Genomic DNA, 23,110 nt, shown 5'->3' with positions numbered 1-23,110 from the left:
TTTCAAGGTTTGGCAAGCCACATTGAAGGGTTAGATGAAAGATTAGAGGAAATTAATCAATCAAACGTGAATTTGGAGAATAAAATGGGAGAGGTTCCGACACAGATGGAAAAAGCAGACTCAGAGGTGATGATGATACAATATAGATCAATGGAATTTGCCATAAGAGTAAGAGGTCTGAAAGAAAATACCCAAGAGAATTTGGGAGAGATCTTTGCAGAAGCCTTTGTACAGATAACTGAAGAAAGAAAGGAGGATCTGGATTGGCAAATTGATAAAATGTATCGTGTTAATTCATGGGTGGCCAGGCAGAGAAATTTACCAAGAGACATTGTAATTTACTTTACAACAAGGAGGCTAAGAAATGTGATTTTACAGGCTTCTTACAAAAATAAACTTCAAGTGGCAGGGCAGGAGGTTTTAACATTGAAAGAAATCCCTCCCAAAATGTTGAGAGCAAGGAAGGACTATGCTTTTTTGGTGGATGAACTTAGAAAGCGTCAGATACAGTACAGATGGGAGGTTCCAACTGGATTGGTGGTGGATTATTCAGGACAGAGATTTTGTCTTAATACAGTATGGAAGGCAAGAGATTTTCACTTTAATGTATTAAAGGCTGGAGGTTCATTTTCTCCAGAAATCAGAAGAAGAAAGGAAACAGAGGGAGCAAGAAAGGGAGGGAAAGAAATTATGCAGGCTCAGGCACAGGCTCAAGGAGGGGCCTTGATTGTTGAAGAAGATTTATTACAATTTACGAGCTCTGCCCAAGATATGGAATTATTTGGCAAAATAGAGGAACCAAGGGAACAAAGACAGACTCAAGCAGCAACGAAACGCCAAGAGGAATTAAAGGTGCAGCAAGCCCAGATGAAAGCACAAGAAACCACAAAATCAGAAGCAGTGGGAGGGGCAAGGCCGAAGATCAAAGTGAAATTACCTTCAGCTAATGCTTCAAAAGCTTCAAATTGCCAAAGATGGCAAGTAAATTTTTAACCTGGAATGTCAATGGATTAAATTCACCGCAAAAGAGGAGGAAAATATTTCATTAAAAAATATTTAATAAATGCAAGGTTGGGGACACATTTTGTAGCATCTGCACTGGAAAAGAAAAATGGTATAGTTATATACCTAAAAAAAGGTTTAATAGCTAAATTAATTGAAGCAGATGCGCAAGGAAGATATATTGCAATTGAAATTTTAATAGAAGGGAAAAAAACATTATTGATTGGAATATATGCACCAAATCAGCAACAAGAAAGTTTCTATAAGATTGTACATGCTAAGTTAACACAATGGGATTACAAAACACATATAATGATGGGAGATTGTAATGGAGTTTTGGATATTAAAAAGGACAAAAAAGGATCTCTGCAAAATATCCAAACACGTGCCAGATTGCCTAAATCCTTTTTTGATATGATGGAGGATATGGAGCTGAGAGATATTTGGCGTGAGAGGAATGGAGAAGAGAAAGATTTTACCTTTTTTTCTGATAGACATCAGTCATTTTCTAGGATTGACTTTATACTAATTTCTAATGATTTTCTTTCTAGGGTGAAGAAAACGAAAATATGTCCAAGAACATTAACAGATCATAGTCTGGTTTGGATGGAATTAGAATATGAAAAGGGACCCAGGAAGTCCTGGAGGCTGAATGAAAATTTGTTTAGATATGAGTGAAAGAATGCAAACAATTTATGAAAGAATTTTTTGTTATGAATATGCATAAAGGTACATCTATGGAAACGGTTTGGGATGCAAGTAAAGCATATATGAGAGGTATTTTAATATATTTGAACAATAAATATAGACGTAAACAGGAAAGGAAACGGAAGGAGCTAGAAGAAGAAATAAAAAATAAAGAGCAAGTATTAATTTTAAACCCAACTGATAAGAAAACAAAAGAAGCAATTAATTTATTGCGAGGGCAATTTAATATGTTGATGGCAGATCAGGTGGCAACTAATTTGCAATATGCCAAACATAACTCTTTCTGTAATGCTAACAAACCAGGCAGATGGTTGGTGTATTTGCTTAGGAAAAAACAAAAGTTACGTACTATAGAGAAAATAGAATATAAGGGTAAAGAGGTGTATCAGCAAAATATGATTAAAAAAGCATTTTCAGAATTCTATAGGAAGTTGTATACTAGTGATAAGATTCAAGGTACAGATATAGACAAATATTTACAGAGGGAGAATATTTCTATAGTTTCAGAAGAGCAAAGGGAAGGTTTGAATCAATTGATAACTGTTGAAGAAATTGTTCTAGCAATTGTTCTAGGTCTTGTGAGTATTATCTGGGAAGAGTTTGATTCTGTGACGCCTGAAGACGTGGACAGGATACTGGGCAGACTGAGCGCAGCCACATGTTTACTGGACCCGTGTCCCTTCTGGTTGGTGCTGGCCTCTCGGGAGGTTACACGAGGCTGGCTCCAGGGGATTATAAATGCTTCTTTGAGTGAGGGTGTCTTCCCTGTCGCCTTGAAAGAGGCGGTGGTGAGGCCTCTCCTCAAGAAGCCTTCCCTGGACCTGGCAGTGTTGGCAAATTATCGTCCAGTCTCCAACCTTCACTTCATTGCGAAGGTTGTTGAGAGTGTGGTAGCGCAACAGCTCCCCCAGTACCTGGATGAATCGTCGTATCTGGGTCCGTTCCAGTCGGGCTTCAGGCCTGGGTACAGCATGGAAATGGCATTGGTTGCGTTGGTTGATGATCTCTGGAGGGCTCAGGACAGGGGTTGTTCCTCTGTCCTAGTCCTATTAGACCTCTCAGTGGCTTTTGATACCATCAACCATGGTATCATGCTGCACCGGCTAGAGGAGTTAGGGGTAGGGGGCACCGTCCTACGGTGGCTCTCCTCCTTTCTCTCTGACCGGTCGCAGTCCGTGTTGACAGGGGGGCAGAGGTCAACCCCGAGGCCCCTTTTATGTGGGGTGCCACAAGGGTCGGTCCTCTCGCCCCTTCTGTTCAACATTTATGTGAAGCTGCTGGGTGAGATCATCTGTGGTTTCGGGGTGAAGTACCATCAGTACGCTGACGACACTCAGCTGTACATCTCCACCCCGGACCACCCCAATGATGCCCTTGAAGTGATGTCCCGGTGCCTGGAGGCCATGCGGATCTGGATGGGGAGAAACAGGCTCAGGCTCAACCCATCCAAGACCGAGTGGCTGTGGTTTCCGACATCGCGATATAGTCAGTTGGTGCCATCACTGACTATTGGGGGCGAGTCATTGGCGCCCACGAAGAGGGTTCACAACTTGGGTGTCCTCCTGGACTCACGGCTGTCTTTAGAAGAGCACATGATGGCCGTGGCCAGGGGGACTTTTTATCAGGTCCGCCTGATTCGCCAGTTGCGTCCCTTTCTGGATTGGGACTCGTTAAATACGGTCACTCATGCTCTCGTTACTTCCCGCCTGGACTACTGCAATGCTCTCTACATGGGGCTCCCCTTGAGGAGCACCCGGAGGCTCCAGCTGGTCCAGAATGCGGCCGTGCGGGTGGTTATGGGAGCGACGTGGCGCTCCCATGTGACCGCCCTCCTGCGCGAGCTGCACTGGCTCCCGGTGGTCTTCCGGGTGCACTTCAAGGTTTTGGTTACCACCTTTAGAGCGCTCCATGGCATCGGACCAGGGTATTTACGAGACCGACTTTTGCTACCAATAGCCTCTCACCGACCAGTACGCTCCCATAGAGAGGGGCTCCTCAGGGTGCCGTCAGCTAAACAGTGTCAACTGGCGGCCCCCAGGGGGAGAGCCTTCTCTGTGGGGGCACCTACCATCTGGAACGAGTTCTCCCCAGAGATACGGAGGATCCTGGACCTGCGCACATTTCGTCGTGCTCTCAAAACTTTTTTATTTCAGCAGGCTGGCCTGGTCTAACTCTCCTCTTTTAAATTTTTAATTCGTGATTTTATAAATTGGGTGTTTTAATCTGTGTTTCAGCCAAAATATTTAATAATTTTAAGGGATTTTTTAATATTTGTATTATCTGTATTTTATCTTGGCTGTTCACCGCCCTGAGTCCTTCGGGAGTAGGGCGGTATAGAAATTTGATTAATTAATTAATTAATTAAGCAACTGAAGGTGGGAAAAGCCCCTGGGACGGATGGACTGACAGCGGTTTATTATATAAATTTGCAGGCAGAAATGGTGGAACCACTTAAAGAATTATTTAATAAAATACAAACTGGAGGACAAGTGCCTCCTTCCTGGAGAACAGCATTTATTTTCCTGATCCCAAAGGAGGATCAAGATCATATTCAGCCAAAAAACTATAGGCCTATATCACTGTTAAATACAGATTATAAGATTTTTACTAAAATATTGGCAGATAGGTTGTTGCCAGTTATGTAACAAATGATTCACAATGACCAAACCAGTTTTATTAATAGGCGATATATGAAGAGTAATGTAAGACAAATAGTTAATATATTGGAGTATTTGGGAAAAAACAACCAGGTCCCTGCGGTGCTAATATTCTTAGATGCGGAGAAAGGTTTGATCAATTGAACTGGAATTTTTTATTGAAAATAATGGAAAAGATGCAATTTGGAGAATACTTTATACAATCTATTAAGGCAATATATCAGCAACAAACAGCACAAGTAATAGTTAATGGTAGTTTAACGGAAACTTTCAATATAGAAAAGGGAACAAGACAAGGATGTCCTTTATTTCCATTACTGTTTATTTTGACTCTGGAATTTTTGTTGAATAAAATACATGGCTCAGATAAAATAAGGGGAACTAAAATCAGGCATGAGGATTATAGGGTACGAGCATTCACAGATGACCGGGTTGTGACCTTGACCCAACCAATAAAATCGGTTATAGGTTTAATGGATATAATTAATCAATATGGACAAGTATCTGGATTTAAAATAAATGCAGGGAAAACAAATAATTAAAAATATGGTTACAAGTCAAAAAGAAGAAATAGAAAGAATAACAGGATTTGAATCAGTAAAGAAGGTTAAGTATTTAGGGGTTTATATTACGACATCAAATGCGAAACTATATAAGTATAACTATGAATTGGAAATGGAAAATTGGAAAAAATTGCAATTATCATTGCTGGGAAGGATAGCTGCAGTGAAAATGAATATTTTGCCAAAGTTCTTATTTTTTTTCCAAATGATACCAATACTGAAAAAAGATGGAAATTTGAATGAATGGCAGAAGGGTATTACTAATTTTGTGTGGGCAGGAAAGAGACCAAGAATAAAACGAAAATTAATGCAAGATACACGTGAAAGAGGAGGTCTCAAAATGCCTAATTTAAGATTATATTACGAGGCAGCCGTGCTCTCAGTAATTAGTGATTGGATTAATTCAACAGAAGAGAGAATATTGAATATTGAAGGGTATGATTTGTTATATGGATGGCATGCATATTTACTATATGATAAAAAGGTGGATAAGAATTTTAAAAGTCATATATTAAGAAATGCATTATTACGTGTATGGAAAAAGTATCAATACAAATTAAATAATAAATTACCTATATGGACAATACCTAGACATATGATAGAGAATATAAGTGTGGAACAGACACAAGATGTGATTACTTATAAAGAGCTTTTTATCTTGGAAAGAGGCACATTGCAATTAAAGTCTTTAGAGGTATTAAAAGAAGAAAGGAAAATTCAAACTTGGTTTCAGTATGGACAGTTGTATACTAGATGGAAAGAAGATCAGAAAATTGGTATTTTGCAAAATGAAGAAAATTTAATAAAACAAATCAGGGATCAAAGTCCAATGCATTTTAAAAGGCTGTATAATGCATTGATAGAAATAGATTCAGAAACCGAGTTAGTGAAGGATTGTATGATAAAACGTGCACAAAACTTTGGGGAATCAATAACCATGGATGTATGGGAGAAAATATGGGTTAGAAATGTAAAATTTACTCAAGCCCAAAACCTGAGTGAAAATTTTTATAAAATGTTTTATAGATGGCATTTAGATCCCAAAAAGTTAGCTTGTATGTACCCAAGTTTACAATCTACGTGTTGGAGATGTAAATGTGATGATGCAACATATTTTCATATATGGTGGACATGTAAGAAAATTAAGGCATTTTGGATTAAGATATGGTGGATTATACAAAATATTCTTAAAAGGAAGATAAAATTTACTCCACAGTTGTTTTTATTGGGTATAACTGTAGACTGTACAGCTATAGAGACTAATCTGATTTTGAACTTAACAACTGCAGCCAGACTTTTGGTGGCGCAATATTGGAAGAAGGAAGAACTACCTACTATTGAAGAATGGACATTAAAAGTAGCTAATTTGGCGGAGATGGCTAAAATTTCTGCATATTTGAAGGATCGTTCAAATGAAAGATATGTACTGGAATGGAGAAGATGGATTGACTATATACAAAACAAATATGGGACTAAAAAGTTGCAAATAGCTTATGAATGAAATATTTAGATAATTTTCTTTTTACTTTGATATTTTGGTACCTATGGGGGAGTTAAAGAGTAAGGGGGAGTTAAGAGTCTATATTTAGTTTGTTTTTGTTAGATTATGTTTGTTAAATGCAATACCCTGTATTTTGCTCTGGGAAGTCGAGGGGGGGGGAGGGAGAAGGGAATGGGTGGGGGAGGGGGGGAAATTCGTTTGTAAAACATTTTAAAACTTTTCAATAAAAAAAAAAAGTTCTTCAATATATTCCTTCCATCTTTTTAGTTTTTTATCCTCATCCAAGATGATTTTCCACTTGGAACTAAGTTGTTGGTTTTCTTTTTGTAGACACCTGCTGCTTCTTTCACTTTTTTGTGTAAGTTGAAATTATCATGAATACATTCTGTTTCTTCTATTTCTTTGCATCTCTTTGCAAACCACTTTTCTTTTGCCAGTCGAATTTTTCTTCTAATTGTTTTCTGCAATTCATTGTATTTTTCTTTGTTTTTATTTTTATAAGAGCGTCTTTCATCCTGAGATCAAGAATTTCATCCATCATCCACTGTTTTTTCTTGTGATACCTCTCTCTTTGTTTTCAGTCTGTTACCTCTACTATTGCATTTTTAAATTTATTCCATTTCACTTCTACATCTTCATTATTTAAGTTGTTGGTTTCTCTTAAATGAATTTCTAGTTCTTCTTTTATCTTATCTCCATGTGAGTCAGTGATGAAGTCACTGTCAATTCTTGGTTTAGGAGGATTTGGGTTTTTCATCTTTTTTAGTTTCAGCTGGACTTCGGCAAGTAGTAAATTATGATCGGATGGTACATCTGCACCTGGGTATGTCTTTGCTGATTTTACTGAGTTTCTAAATCTTTTGTTTATTGTAAAATAGTCAATTTGGTTCCTTACTATATTATTTCGTGTATCTGCCGGTGATCTCCAAGTGTAAAGGCGTCTTTTTGGTAACTTGAAAAAAGTATTTATCACATATTGCCTATGTTCCTTGCAGAAGTCTACAAAACTGTCACTTCTACCATTTCTGGTTCCTAAGCCAAAGTTTCCAACTACAGGAGCATCACCCTTCTCCCACTTTTGCATTGAAGTCCCCCATGAGTATTGTGATATCATTACTTTTTAGGGTTTTCAATATACTGCTTATATCTTCATAGAACTTCTCTAAATCCTCCTCATCACTGTCAGCTGTGGGAGCATAAACTTCTATAACATTCATATTTACTGGCGTACTATTTATTTGGATCATCATCACTCTATCGGATACAGGAATAAAGGACTTGATGCATTTATTTACAAGATTGTTTACTATTATAGCTACTCCATTTCAATAATGTTTACTATTTTCACCAGAGTAGTAGATAGTATAATCTCCTATTCTACACGTTACATTTTCAGGCCAGTGCATTTCACTCACTCCCAGTATAGAGATATTGTATTTGAACATTTCTTATATAGTGTTGTATGTTTTCCCAGATTCATATAGGCTTTTCAGGTTCTACATTCCAACTCGTAGTTTTGGGTTTATCATGCTTCTAGTAGTTAAATATTATTTTCCACTATGATATGATATATATGAATTAAGCAATTTTTCTGACTAATTTTGGGGAAAATGTTAAAAATATCTACATTAGTAAGCTTCTACAACTTCACTATTATCTCATCTCAGATTACATTAAAATCATGAACAGGTTATTTTAATATTTTTTTCTAATTCTAAGTATAGCAAGTCTTGAGATTAAGAATGAATTCTGTTCCAGGTCTCTCCTTAAACTGAATTTGTATGTAAACTAAAACAAGTTATTTATAAAATATAAATAAGAAACAGCTAACCATTATAACTGTTATAAATTCACTATAACTACTAATACTATACTGTAGTATAACTTTATATACTATGTAAAAGTAATATCACAAACTAAATGCAGTTGTATTACATTATAGTAATTTGTCTAAAAGATGGTGGAGAATTATTCTACATATATATCTACATATACAGAAAATAAAACATAGCATGCATATAGATTCATAAAAATAATTGTGAAAAATGGATATTGTTTGATAAATGCTTATATAAGCATAAAGGACAAGAACATGTGTGAGCATGTACATTTGACCAAGCCTTACATTTAAAAAAAAATATTGTTCTCTTTCATACTTAATGTAAATACCGTATGTATGAATATGAGATCAGGGAGAAATAAAATATGCAATAATTTGTTCCTTCAAGGGCATGAATTACATTTAAATTGTCTGCATTAGTTGACCACTTTAAATATTCGGTAATGAAAGTTATATATTTTATAATAAAAAACAAAAATAAATAAATACAAAGTGTACTTATCTTTTACATAAGTATCAGGAAATAAGATGGAAAGCATACCTTGGCACCCAAATCATTATACTGTAATTTCAAAGCTGTCAGCCTTTCATCTAGTTCTTTGGGATTTTCAGTTTGCTGCTTCTGTACAATCTGACGCCCAGTTTTTATTATTGTTTCCACTTCAGATTTCACTTCACTAAGAATTTTATATTGTTTCTAGTGAACACAAGAAAAGAGGAACTATATTTTTATTTAAACGAAATGTAACTCATGTTTGCAATTTGCCTGAAGGATAATAAAATGCATGACATTGTGAGAGATAACTTCCTTTGAAATACTTACCATACAATTATCCAGCTGTGACTGCATTGCTTCCTGCTCAATACTTCTCCATTCCAACTTTGGCACTTGCAATTTTACTTCATCTAAAATTCTTTTACTTTCTTGTAATCGCTGCTCAAAATTGGCTGGCTTTTGGAACAAGCGAAATTTCATAAAGACATCTTGTAATTTTTTCTGAAAAAATATAAGGAAGGAAAGATATGAGCACAAAGCTTTAACTTCAATAATAAATCCAATTCAATAAACTTATAACTCTCCTTAAACCCTTAAAGTAGGGTACAATATATCTTAGATCCAGTTCTGAAATCCATTTTTTTTAATACTGGTTCTGTGGGCATGGCTTGGTGGGTGTGGTGTGGCATGGTGGACGTGGCTTGGTGGGCGTGGCAGGGGAAGGATACTGCAAAATCTCCATTCCCCCCACTCCAGGGGAAGGATACTGCAAAATCTCCATTACCACCCCACTCCAGGGGAAGGATACTGCAAAATCCCCATTCCCTCCCCACTCTGGGAGCAGCCAGAAGGGGTATTTGCCGGTTTCCCGAACTACTCAAAATTTCCACTACCGGTTCTCCGAACTGCTCAAAATTTCCGCTACTGGTTCTCCAGAACCTATCAGAACCTATTGGATTTCATCCCTGCTTAGATCTCTATACTTTACTATTTTTTTGAAAGTACAGCATATAAAACTTTGGTATAGATGGATTTTTTTTTAATTGAAAAGTTTTAAAATATTTTACAAACAAATTCCCCCCCTTCCCCCACCTATTCCCCTCTTCCTCCCCCTCCCCGACTTCCCAGAGCAAAATACAGGGTATTGCATTTAACAAACATAATCTAACATAAGCAAACTAACTATAAACTCTTAACTTCCCCTTACTCTTTAACTCTGCCATAGGTACTAAAATATCAAAGTAGAAAAAAAAATCATCTAAATATTTCATTCATAAGCTATTTGCAACTTTTTAGTCCCGTATTTGTTTTGTATATAGTCAATCCATCTTCTCTATTCCAGTACATATCTTTCATTCGAACAGTCCTTCAAATATGCAGAAATTTTAGCCATCTCCACCAGATTAGCTACTTTTAATGTCCATTCTTCAATAATAGGTAGTTCTTCCTTCTTCCAATATTGCGCCACCAAAAGTCTGGCTGCAGTTGTTAAGTTCAAAATCAGATTAGTCTCTATAACTGTACAGTCTACAGTTATACCAATAAAAACAACTGTGGAGTAAATTTTATCTTCCTTTTAAGAATATTTTGTATAATCCACCATATCTTAATCCAAAATGCCTTAATTTTCTTACATGTCCACCATACATGAAAATACGTTGCATCATCACATTTACATCTCCAACATGTAGGTTGTAAATTCGGGTACATACAGGCTAGCTTTTGGGGATCTAAGTGCCATCTATAAAACATTTTGTAAAAATTTTCTCTTAGATTTTGGGCTTGAGTAAACTCAAGGTATAGCTGGATTGATAACCGAATAAGGGAGAGGTATGAGATAGTGTAAATATTAGGATGAATATGTAAATTGTAAATTAGGATGCGTCATAACAAAAGAATGAATTTAATCCCGTGTAGAAAACACCACTGTCTAACTGACTAAACTGTATTGTATTGTAATATAATAAATTTTCAAACAAACAAAAAAAAATTGGACTGAAACATATTTTAAAGAAATAAAATGTGACTGATAGCCAAAATCAATAGACAATCTACATAGAAATGACTGAAAACAACTGTAGAGTTCTTCTTCGCCTATGGATTAATTTATATTAACTTTTTTTTTTCAAATTTTGATGTATAGCACTTCACACAAATAACAAATAGTTGTGATCTCATATTTAGAATTCACTATCAGCATGGAAATAGCAGTTAATTGTATGCATTTAATTTAGAAAATATGTAAATTCATGGATTTCTTTAAGAAATATTATTCCTTAAATACATTCAATCAGCCTCTGATGGTTGGTGCAAAATATGTGAATATAAAAGAAAAAGAGTTATCTACTCAGAAATGTAATTTGAAAGCAAAATTCTACGAACAGCTACTATATAAATAATTTTTCTGGAAGAGGAGGAAACATACTGTATATGTTTACCTTTGCATAAAGTGTTTCAACAGAGTTTGGAAATTCTGCATGATAAACCATGTCATATCTTTCATTTTATGTTGCTACCCACCATGAGCTGTTAACTCCATATCTTTAAAAAAATCCCCAGCCATTTGATCAGTTTAATTAACATACCATAATTTTAGATTCAATTTATTTTATTACTTTAAGGGTGGTCAAGCTTTGTCATGTAATAAATAGAATGTGCAGTGGCTAATTAACGTGCTAAATTAATCAACTGCCTAAACTTCCACCTTCAAAATGGCCGCTGCGTGTTGAGCCTCTGCCGAGGGTGAGCGATTTTTGGCTAAACAGGACTATTTGGGGGTGTTGTTTATTACCCCCCCCCCGACATGGACGGTGAGAGGATTTACCAGTGGACCAGAGGGGTCGTCGTGAGTCCTTGAAACGGCTCACTGTCACTGTTGTTGCCTGGGCGAGGGCGAGGCTGCCTGGGCGAGACCGATGGCTGCGGTGGGGCTCGGCGAGTTGCAAACGGCGTCCGGCCTCTCAGCGTTGGAATTTGGCAGTTGGCGATGGCGCTGCGAGGCCTTGGAGAGGCTGGAGCGCCGGAGTTGGCAGTCCAGGTCGTTGAGAGGCCGAGGAGCGAGGTCGGCGCGGGCCCTCTCCAGGAGTGTCAGAGAGGGTCGCCTGGGAAGTCTGCGGGGGTCTCGGGCCGGCTGGACGAAGGGGGCGAGAGCTGAAGTGGCGGAGCCGAAGGGAGGTGGAGGTGGCTCGCTGGCTCGGTTCTCACTTCACTAGTCCAATGGCGATGACGAGACCTGCTGTACCCATGGGATAACAAAAAGACTGCCTCTGCTCTCTGCTGGTTGCTGCCGGGACTACAAGCTGGAGTGACATCGGCTGTGCCTATTGTTTTTTTTCTGGGCACTCCCCGGGCATGAGGGGTCTTTGGGGTATTAATCCTATATGACTTCTCTAGCCCCCCCCCCGAGAGGGTTGTTGAACCCTGGGCCCCTTACTTCCATCTGGGGACCCCGCCTAGGACTAGCGATCAGTGAGCTGGGACTTGGACTTGGACAGCTGGGAAGGCGCTGGTTTTTTCTCCCCCATGGAACTGGCTTGTCTTGGGTGGGGATTCCCACTGCCGTGTGAGGGCAGTTGTGGTTCTATGACACTGAACCGGCCATGCAGGGGTGGGAGCTGTGAAATGGCCGAGAATACCATCGGAGAGAACTCCCAGTGGACTTCGGGATGCCGTCGTGGTGAGAGGACGACGGTGGTTACCAGCTATGCCACCCAGGTGTTGTGAGGGGACGCCTGGGCGAGGAAGTTCCTGATGTTTGGGAGAATCTTAGCCAGTTCCTAGCCCACTATTAACATCTCCTGTTTGCCATTCTTCGCACCCTCTTCTATGGTTGTCTATGGCTCCATGATTATATTCAAGATTGGACTTATGGGCTTTAAGGAATACCCCCCATTCCTGGAAGTGGCCCACTGGCCTGGCTAAGAAATACCTCAAAGACGGGTTGTGGGATCCCAAGAGGTGGCACGAAGGAGTTGGGGATTTTAAGTGTTCTTTGTATGCATTTTTAATTCATTTTTTAAGGGGTGGGAGGGAGAATGTAATGACCAGGGTGGGTTTGGGGGGTAACCCACAGGTGTCGGGGGCGGGGGGGCTAGTTCCTATATTGGGGAGGGCGTTTCCATCGGCATTGTCGGTGGGAGGGGCAGATATGGCAGGAGCAGGGGGCCATATCGTGTTAGGGGAGGGCGCACTCGCTGTCTGCGGGCGATTGCGTGCTCCGGCCCTCAATGCTCGTCTCACACCCTGGGTTGTTCAGATCCTCAGGCCCTGGGCCTCCAGTTGATGTTGTGCAATGCCAGGTCCATGGTAAATAAAGCCCCTCTCATTTGTGATCTGGTTCAGGAGGGGGGTGCGGACCTGGTAGGTATTACGGAGATCTGGTTGGGCCAGAAAGGTGGGGTCCCCCTTGTTGAGATGTGCCCTCCAGGCTTCTATGCATTCCATCAGCCGAGGTCCCAGGGGAGCAGTGGGGGGGTGGCGGTTCTGGTAAAGGGAGGCCACTGTACCTCAGATAGCCGGATGTGAGTCCCTCCTTGTGAAGTGGGGACAAGGGAGGCAAATGGGCTTGCTGATTACGTACCTGGCTCCCTGCCACGTGTTGGCGGCCCTGCCCAAGCTTCTCAACGTGATTGCCGAGGTGGCGGTGGAGACCCCCAGGCTTATGGTCATGGGGGACTTTAACCTGCTGTCTGTCGGCGAAGCGTCTGAGGCGGCTCGGGAGTTCATGGCTTCCATGACAGCCATGGACCTGACCCAATTAATTCATGGACCCACTCACACGGGAGGACACACTCTGGACTTGATTTTTGTCTCTGGACAGTGGATGAATGATCTCGAGATAGGGGAGTTAATGATTGAGCCCTTGTCATGGTCGGATCATTCCCTTCTTAGGCTTGACTTTCTAACCGCCACATCCCACCGCAGGGAGGCGGAAGAGACCAGATGGTTCTGCCCCAGGCGCCTGATGGATCCTGATAGGTTCCAGATGGAGCTTGGGCCATTTCCTGAGGCTCTGACTTATGGCTCGGCTGAGGACCTGGTGGCCGCCTGGGATAGGGCGGCCGCTGACGCTTTGGACCAAGTCGTGCCTGTGCGGCCTCTGACCTGTCGCCGAGTCTACCTGGCTCCTTGGTTCTCCAAGGAGCTGAGGGAGATGAAGTGCCAGAAAAGATGCCTAGAGAGCAGTTGGAGATCTAGTCGCTCCGAATCCGACCAAACACTGGTAAGATCTCATATTAAGACTTACCTAGTGGCGATAAAAGCAGCAAAATGTAACTATTTTTCTGCTCTTATTGCATCAGCAGATAATCGCCCGGCTGCCCTATTTAGGGTGACCCACTCCTTCCTCCATCTGGGAGCGCGGGAGGAACCCTTGTAGGGTCGTGCTGAGGAGCTTGTCCAGTATCTGCATGATAAAATCACTCAGATTCGGAAAGGCTTGGTCTCTGACTGGGTAGGTACAGACGGGATGATGGGTGCCAGTCTTGAGACTGCCATTTAGGAGGAGTTCGACCCTGTTGCTCCCGAGGACGTGGACAGGATACTGAGGCGGCTGAACGCGACCACATGTTTATTGGACCCGTGTCCCTCCTGGTTGGTGCTGGCCTCCCGGGAGGTTACGCGAGGCTGGCTCCAGGGGATTATCAACGCTTCCTTGAGTGAGGGTGTCTTGCCATCCGCCTTGAAAGAGGTGGTGGTGAGGCCCCTCCTCAAGAAGCCTGCTCTGGATCTGGCTGTTTTGGCTAACTACCGTCCAGTCTCCAACCTTCCCTTCTTGGCGAAGGTTGTTGAGAGTGTGGTGGCGCGACAGCTTCCTCGGTACCTGGATGAAGCTGTCTATCTGGATCCGCTCCAGTCTGGCTTCAGGCCTCGGCACAGCACGGAAACGGCATTGGTCGCGTTGGTGGATGATCTCTGGAGGGCTCGGGATAGGGGTTGTCCTCTATCCTGGTCCTGTTAGATCTCTCAGCAGCTTTCGATACCATCGACCATGGTATCCTGCTGCGCTGGTTGGAGGGGTTGGGTGTGGGGGGCACTGTTTTGCGGTGGTTCTCCTCCTATCTCTCTGACCGGTCGCAGTCGGTGTTGGCAGGGGGGCAGAGGTCGACCCCGAGGCACCTTGTTTGTGGGGTGCCTCAGGGGTCGGTCCTCTCGCCCCTTCTGTTCAACATTTATGTGAAGCCGCTGGGTGAGATCATCCATGGCTTTGGGGTGGAGTTCCATCAGTACGCTGATGATACTCAGCTGTACATCTCCACCCCAGGCCATCCCAACGATGCCCTTGAAGTGATGTTCTGGTGCCTGGAGGCCGTGCGGATCTGGATGGGGAGTAACAGGCTTTGACTCAACCCTTCCAAGACCGAGTGGCTGTGGCTTCCGGCGTCCCGATATAGCCAGCTGGTGCCATTGCTGGCTATTGGGGGTGAGTTATTGGCCCCCACGGACAGGGCTCGCAACTTGGGCGTCCTCCTGGATGCACGGCTGTCTTTAGAAGAGCATATGACAGCTGTGGCCAGGGGCGCTTTTCATCAGGTCCACCTGATTCACCAGTTGCGTCCCTTTCTGGATCGGGACTCTTTACGCACAGTCACTCAGGCACTCGTCACTTCCCGCCTGGACTACTGCAATGCTCTCTACATGGGGCTCCCCTTGAGGAGCACCCAGAGGCTCCAACTGGTGCAGAATGCGGCCGCGCGGGGGATTATGGGGGCGAGGGGGCGCTCCCATGTGACACCTCTCCTGCGTGAGCTGCATTGGCTTCCAGTGGTCTTCCGGGTGCGCTTCAAGGTGCTGGTTACCACCTTTAAAGCACTCCGTGGCATAGGACCTGGGTATTTGCGGGACTGCCTTCTGCCACCGATAGCCTCCCACCGACCATTCTGGAATGATTTGCCCCCGGAGATACGAAGGATATCGGATCTCCGGGTCTTTCGCCGTACCCTGAAAACTTTTCTTTTCCATCAAGCAGGGCTGGTGTGAAACCCCCCCCCCTTTTAGTCTTTTTAGTCTTTTTTAGTTTTTTAGCTTTTAAATTGTCAATGGGTTTTAATTCGAATTGTTTCAAATTGGGCCAAAGTTATGTAATTCTTTTAATAATTTTAAATTTTGTATTGGTATGTGTTTTAGTTCTGGCTGTGCACCGCCCTGAGTCTACTAGGAGAAGGGCGGTATACAAATTGAATAAAATAAATAACTAAATATTAGTTTTATAAATCCCATGTCCTTTATGCAGTGATCATTATAAACTTTAGACTAACCAAGAATCTGTGTACTACAAAGCATATTTTTGAATCAGATCCAAAGTTTTGCACAATCTTAGTTCTTTTTCAGGTCATGGCATGATTAACACATAATTAAACTTTATTTTGAATATTTGAAAGTAGATTTTAAATTAATCTGCAAAAGCAAATTAAATTCACAAACCTGTGCAGTATCAATTTGAGAGAACATCCTTTTGGCAGAATCTTTACCCTGGTTATGTTTCTTCATTTCATCCAAGGTAATCTCATGGCTTGTCAACTCTGATTGAATTTTCTGGGTGGATGCAAAGGTGGTGGTAGTGGAGAGAAGACATATTTGAATCAAATTATATTATTTTTACAAGATTAATATGTCTGAATTTACACAAAGTCTTTACACAAAGAATAAATAAATTTAAATTATTAAAGTTGAATTCCAATAGTATCAGTACCGTAATAGATTATGCATTGTCTATAGAATGGATTTTAAGTTCATCTATATTCAATTGTATACTTCAAAACTTTGCCCTGGAAGTTGGCTGACGCTCTAGATCAAATTTGATATATATTTTCACAGATGGCCCAAAAACAGAAATAGACACTGTGCAGGTGGAGATTTGTAAAATATGGATGGAACTGTATAAGAGTCATTCCAAAACCTAGACCCAAACAGAGAGATGGGTGGTATATAAATTTAATAATAAAAAGAATAAATGAATAATGATAAATTTGAGGTGTGTGTTCAAAATATAATTGTGTTCCAATATTAACTTTTTGTAACCTATTCAGAGTTGCATTATTTGTATTGGGTAACTATATGAAAGCTATAAATAAATAATTAAACACCACAGCATGAACAGAAGAAATTAAAATATTTACAACTAGAGCTACAAAAATAATAGTATTATTTGTAGTAATCCCTTCAAAGTATTAAGAAAAAGATAATTCAAGTTCAATTTCTGTGATATATATTTCTAGTTTTCTATTGTTTTATTATGTTTCTTCATAAAATGGAAATCATATTTAACATTAAAGTATTAAAGGATGATTTGTCTGAGTTCTATATAATTTATTAGTTGGATGAGATGTCAAAAAATAAAGCCAATAATAATATTAATGGTAAGATAATGGTAAGACTGAATGGCTTTTGGTGCATGAGCTTCAGGATCAGGGACTTTACCATCTTTAATTCTGGATGGGGTTGAACTGATCCAGACATACAGTACCCACCCAGTTTACTTCCAGGTCCAATTCAAGGTGTTTGTTACTACCTTTAAACTACCTTTGTGGCATGGGTCCAGATTACCCAAGGAACCATCTCACTCCAATGGGATTGGCCTGCCCCACCCATGCATGCTGTAGACCCCAGCAGTAAAGGAATTCCAGTTGGCAGTATCCAGAAAAAGAGTTTTGGTTCCTGATCTTTGGAATGTCATGGAAGTGAGATTCACACTCACCATTTTGGCCTTCCAAAAAGGCTTGAAAACTTGGCTCTGCCATTGGCTTGGGGCCCCAATGGGGTCATGTCATACTGAGATGGTTAATGGACTGAGATGATTCACTTTCACCCATGTACATCTTGCTCTCTTCCTTGCCATCTTTGTTAATTTTAAGTAAATTTTAACATGAATATTTATTAATATTTAATGCTTTATCTTGTTTAATTAGCTGTATGCCACCTGGAGTCACCTCTTGGTGAAATGTGAGGCATAAAAATTTAATAAACAAACAAACAAACAAATATTGATCAGGTTCTTGGCCAAACCACTTCTGGAAAAACCTGGCCAAGAAAACTTCAGGGACTTGTCCTGGAAATCTCCAAGAATCAAAGTGATTGAATGGGGAATACACACACATACGCACACACGCACATACATACATTCAGTAAATATACTGTCTCTTTCCTAGAGCTGAGAAAAAATGACTAACCCAAAGTCACTGAGCTGGCTTTGAGTATAAGGCAGGACTATGGTCTCATGGTTTCCAGTCTGATGCCTTAACTACAATTATAAAATTGGCTTTCATTTATCTATATAATTCTGCTCTTTTATATAAGACAATATGCATAAAATTGTCCAAATAACTAAATGCAGATATCTGTATGTAATTCAATAAGAATTCACTTGGGGTGTAAATATAAGTTAATTGAAAATACTAACCACGATGAGTAACTTAATTGCATGATAAAATTAGCACTTCAAAAAATTATAGTATTCACTTTGCTTCTTTAATTTTACAATATAAACATTTGCAAACTTTTAATTTGGTGTGATAAAATAATATTACATTAGCATCAGGAAAGATAAAATAAACATAAAAGATCATTTTACTTGAAAATATATGTGATCTTTTTGATTTTATGCAGTTCCTGTTTCATTTGCCGGCTAGCAATTTTGTAAGAATTAGATCAATGATAATTCTAGAATCATTGTAAATTTAGAACAATCTAATAAAATAAATTCTTACTGATTCCTTGAAAGATAGAACTATTTAATGCAATTACATGTTATATGGCTCACCTGTGCTTCTTGAGGTACATGTGCTGCATCAATTCGGTCTGTAATATATCCTGTTAATTGTTGATCAATGAAGGCCAGAGACTCTTGAATTAATTGAAGGGTTTTGTCAATCTCGTGAGCAGAGTGGATACTTCGTTCAAGAAACTTCTGACTTCTCATAGCCTAGAAAATAATACGAAGAATTACACCTCAATATTTTCAAAGTATTGTTTACAATGTAGCTTGCAGGTCAAACTAGAATTTCCAATTAATATATCACTACCTTTTTGTAAGATAAATTTCTTCGCTTCTTGCCAGCCATTTTATTTTTTTAAAGAAATAACTGAGAAATAGCCAATATGTTAAAAAAAGAGGGATATTGAAGAATTTGATGATGAATAGTATTACAAATTGAAGTTCAATATTCTGTTTAGATAGTTTTTATTCTGAGGCCACAGATATACCTGAACTTGTTATTTATCCCAAGAGATCTCCTTTGGGCAGAACAGAATTACAGTCACCACAATCCATTTTAAGATAATCCACTGTAATGCGTGACAGGGATAAACATGCTGTTTATAAAGCAACTGGAACATAAGATATAAATAGTTTCTTAGAGCATGGATTAATCACAGGAATGGTTAGTTCCTTATTATTTGTTTTTCATTGCATGGTTCACTACTAAGCTTACCTATAAAAATTCTTAACAAAGTAGCATTCATTTTAAAATTACAAAAACTAAAAAATGCAGTAATCAGACTAACTTTAATGTCACTAAAGCACGTCTGGTTATATCACTTTAAACTTGTCCCAAAATGTAAATCTATTGAATATGTTCACTAGTTCACAAAGGTCACTTTTTGCAAGTTGTTCAATTATTTCTCCTTTAAAATTTAAGATGAGACTACCAGATGTTTGCTTATTTTTCAGGTTCTGCTTTGTATCCGCACATACAGAACATATGAATTTAATTTAATTTAATTTAATTTCCAATTTATATACCGCCCTTCTCCCTGAGGACTCAGGGCGGTGTACAGCCAAGATAAAAAACATAGAATACAAATATTAAAACATTTAAAAATATATATAAATTTTGGCCCGAAAGTTAAGAATCACAGACTAATTAAAAGAATTTAAAAATTTTTTAAAATTTCTTCTTAAGCCAACCCGGCTTGCTGAAAAAGATAGGTTTTCAGGGAACAACGGAAGGCATTGAGGTCCTGGATTCTTCTTATCTCCGGGGGCAACTGATTCCAGAGGGTGGGAGCCCCCACAGAGAAGGCCCTCTGAATGAATATATAGTGTACATATATAATAGTGTACATACACATACACATACATGCTGTATATTCATTAATTATACATTATGCATTATGCATCTGGGAGTGCGGGAGGATCCCCTGCAGGGTTGGGCTGAGGATTTTGTCCAGTATCTGCACGATAAAATCACTCAGATTCAGGAAGGCTTGGTCTTTGACTGAGTAGGTACAGACGGGATGATGGGTGCCGGTCTTGAGACTGCCATTTGGGAGGAGTTCGACCCTGTTGCTCCCGAGGACGTGGACAGGATACTGGGGTGGCTGAATGCGACCACATGTTTATTGGACCCGTGTCCCTCCTGGTTGGTGCTGGCCTCCCGGGAGGTTACGCGAGGCTAGCTCCAGGGGATTATCAACGCTTCCTTGAGTGAGGGTGTCTTGCCATCCGCCTTGAAAGAGGCAGTGGTGAGGCCCTTTCTCAAGAAGCCTGCTCTGGATCTGGCTGTTTTGGCTAACTACCGTCCGGTCTCCAACCTTCCCTTCTTGGCGAAGGTTGTTGAGAGTGTGGTGGCGCGACAGCTTCCTCGGTACCTGGATGAAGCTGTCTATCTGGATCCGCTCCAGTCCGGCTTCAGGCCTGGGCACAGCACGGAAACGGCATTGGTCAAGTTGGTGGATGATCTCTGGAGGGCTCGGGATAGGGGTTGCTCCTCTATCCTGGTCCTGTTAGATCTCTCAGAGGCTTTTGATACCATCGACCATGGTATCCTGCTGCGCCGGTTGGAGGAGTGGGAGTGGGGGGCACCATTTTGCGGTGGTTCTATCTCTTCAACATTTATGTGAAGCCGCTGGGTGAGATCATACGTGGCTTTGGGGTGGAGTTCCATCAGTACGCTGATGATACTCAGCTGTACATCTCCATCCCAGGCCATCCCAACGATGCCCTTGAAGTGATGTCCCGGTGCCTGAAGGCCATGCAGATCTGGATGGGGAGAAACAGGCTTCAACTCAACCCTTCCAAGACCGAGTGGCTGTGGCTTCCGGTGTCCCAATATAGCCAGCTGGTGCCATCACTGGCTATTGGGGGTGAGTTATTGGCCCCCACGGACAGGGCTCGCAACTTGGGTGTCCTCCTGGATGCATGGCTGTCTTTAGAAGAGCATATGACGGCCGTGGCCAGGGGGGCTTTTTATCAGGTTCGCCTGATTCGCCAGTTGCGTCCCTTTCTGGATCGGGACTCCTTACGCACAGTCACTCAGGCACTCGTCACTTCCCGCCTGGACTACTGCAATGCTCTCTACATGCGGCTCCCCTTGAGGAGCACCCGGAGGCTCCAACTGGTGCAGAATGCGGCCGCGCAGGGGATTATGGGGCGAGAGGGCGCTCCCATGTGACACCTCTCCTGCGTGAGCTGCATTGGCTTCCAGTGGTCTTCCGGGTGCACTTCAAGGTGTTGGTCACCACCTTTAAAGCGTTCCATGGCATAGGACCTGGGTATTTGCGGGACCGCCTTCTGCCGCCGATAGCCTCCCACTGACCAGTACGCTCCCACAGAGAGGGACTCCTCAGGGTGCTGTCAGCCAGGCAATGTCGGCTGGTGACCCCCAGGGGGAGGGCTTTCTCTGTGGCAGCTTCTGCCCTCTGGAACGATTTGCCCCCGGAAATACAAAGGATATCGGATCTCTGGGTCTTTCGCCGTGCCCTGAAAACTTTTCTTTTTCATCAAGCAGGGCTGGTGTGAAACCCGCCCCCCCTTTTTTTTAGCCTTTTAAATTGTCAATGGGTTTTAGTTTGAATGTTTTAAATTTTGGGCCAAAGTCATATAATTCTTTTAAAAATTTTAAATTTTGTATTGGTATGTGTTTTAGTTTTGGCTGTGCACCGCCTTGAGTCCACTAGGAGAAGGGCGGGATACAAATTGAATCAAATAAATAAATAAATAAATAAATAAATAAATAAATAAATAAATAAATAAATAAATAAATAAATAAATAAATAAATAAATAAATAAATAAATAAATAAATAAATAAATAAATAAATAAATAAATAAATAAATAAATAAATAAATTTTATAAAATCTTCATTTATTTATTTTAGATGCTACTCCTCTCACCTATAAGGCAACTATGGACAACTTACAGACAATAATAAAGATTAATTGCAAACACTTAACATTTTTAAAGCTATGCATAAAACTAAAAGTAAGGAGATGGATGGCACAGGGATGAGGTCTTCTTCTTACCCCATCAGTTACCTCCAGTGGTTAGTGTTCTCTTTATATGAAAATCAAATTATATTGCAAGTTTAAATTGTTAGTCTCATGTTTTTAAACCTTTGTAAAATAAAGGAATGGTTATGAGCTATGGATTCATAACCAGTGAAATGACAAACATTTTAAAAACTTTTTTAAATAGGAAAGCAAACAAGCCTACATTTGTGATAGTTATTAGTTATTGTTAAACCACTCACAAAATAGATATATTTATGTTGTAAACACCAGAGTCTTCAGTGATAATAATATGACATCACTAGGTCAGATTGGATGGGTGTAAAATCCTGCCTCTACTCCCCAATCAAGAAAGTACAGACTCTTGAGACAGCAGCATTTCAAAAGGAACCTTTTATTGACAGGGAGTGATTGCAAGACGAAAGCAAAGCAAAGGGTCTGAATGACCCCGAGTCATTTCTGTTAGGATAAAGTGGTTAGAAACCCCTCCTCTCAGTTTGATGTTCAATGAGCCAATCCACAATTGCGAAGATGTTGTGGAAACAGTTGTCCTGAGAAAGAGATAAGGATTGGTTCTAATGTGTTTCTTCTGTGAGGCTTCCAAACTGAAAGAAAATAGATGGCCCTCCCCCCCTTGTACATCTCCCAAGGTAACTCAAAATACAGGGCAGAATAGGTGACAGGGTAAAAATTATAAACTAGGGAATTACAGGATACATAGGAAAACAGGATGAGAGCAATAAGTGAGTACAAGAATCTGGGGTCCCCTCCCCACTTGACTGGCAGTATCATGATAGGGATCTGACATGCTGCCCCCCTTCAAAAAAAATAGGGGATTACCTGTAAGAGAGAACAGAAAGATGAACATCATAGAGGGTTAGTTCGGTATGTTAGGATACTTCGAGTGAAACTTTTTCAGCAATGCAGGGGCCCTAACATGTTTCTTAGCTACCCACTCATTTTGTGAGGGAGGTCAAAGCAGTGGTGGGATTCAAATTTTTTAACAACCGGTTCTGTGGGTGTGGCTTATTTGGGAGCATGGCTTGGTGGTCATATGACTTGGTGGGTGTGGCTAGCTGGTCATGTGACTGGGTGGGCATGGCTAGGTGCATAGGAACTA

General features: G+C 40.6%; 1 protein-coding gene across 3 annotated transcripts in view; it reads right to left on the bottom strand.

Moving 5' to 3' along the window:
- Positions 1 to 23,110, bottom strand: part of DMD (dystrophin) — a 2,041,544-nt gene that overhangs the window by 1,084,658 nt on the left and 933,776 nt on the right. For all 3 annotated transcript variants that reach the window (XM_087871305.1, XM_087871306.1, XM_087871307.1), the window contains 4 exons: positions 18,525 to 18,686; positions 16,190 to 16,300; positions 9,095 to 9,268; positions 8,813 to 8,968 (listed from right to left, as the gene is read on the bottom strand). In XM_087871305.1, the coding sequence (XP_087727431.1) occupies positions 8,813 to 8,968; positions 9,095 to 9,268; positions 16,190 to 16,300; positions 18,525 to 18,686 (603 nt within the window). The remainder of the gene's footprint in view (positions 1 to 8,812; positions 8,969 to 9,094; positions 9,269 to 16,189; positions 16,301 to 18,524; positions 18,687 to 23,110) is intronic.

This window comes from Pantherophis guttatus, chromosome 5 (genome assembly GCF_059756535.1).
Source record: "Pantherophis guttatus breed Tessera chromosome 5, ASM5975653v1, whole genome shotgun sequence".
NCBI classification, from domain to species: domain Eukaryota; kingdom Metazoa; phylum Chordata; class Lepidosauria; order Squamata; family Colubridae; genus Pantherophis; species Pantherophis guttatus.
The sequence above is the reverse complement of the archived record's forward strand: the minus strand, read 5'-3'. Positions and strand labels throughout refer to the sequence as shown.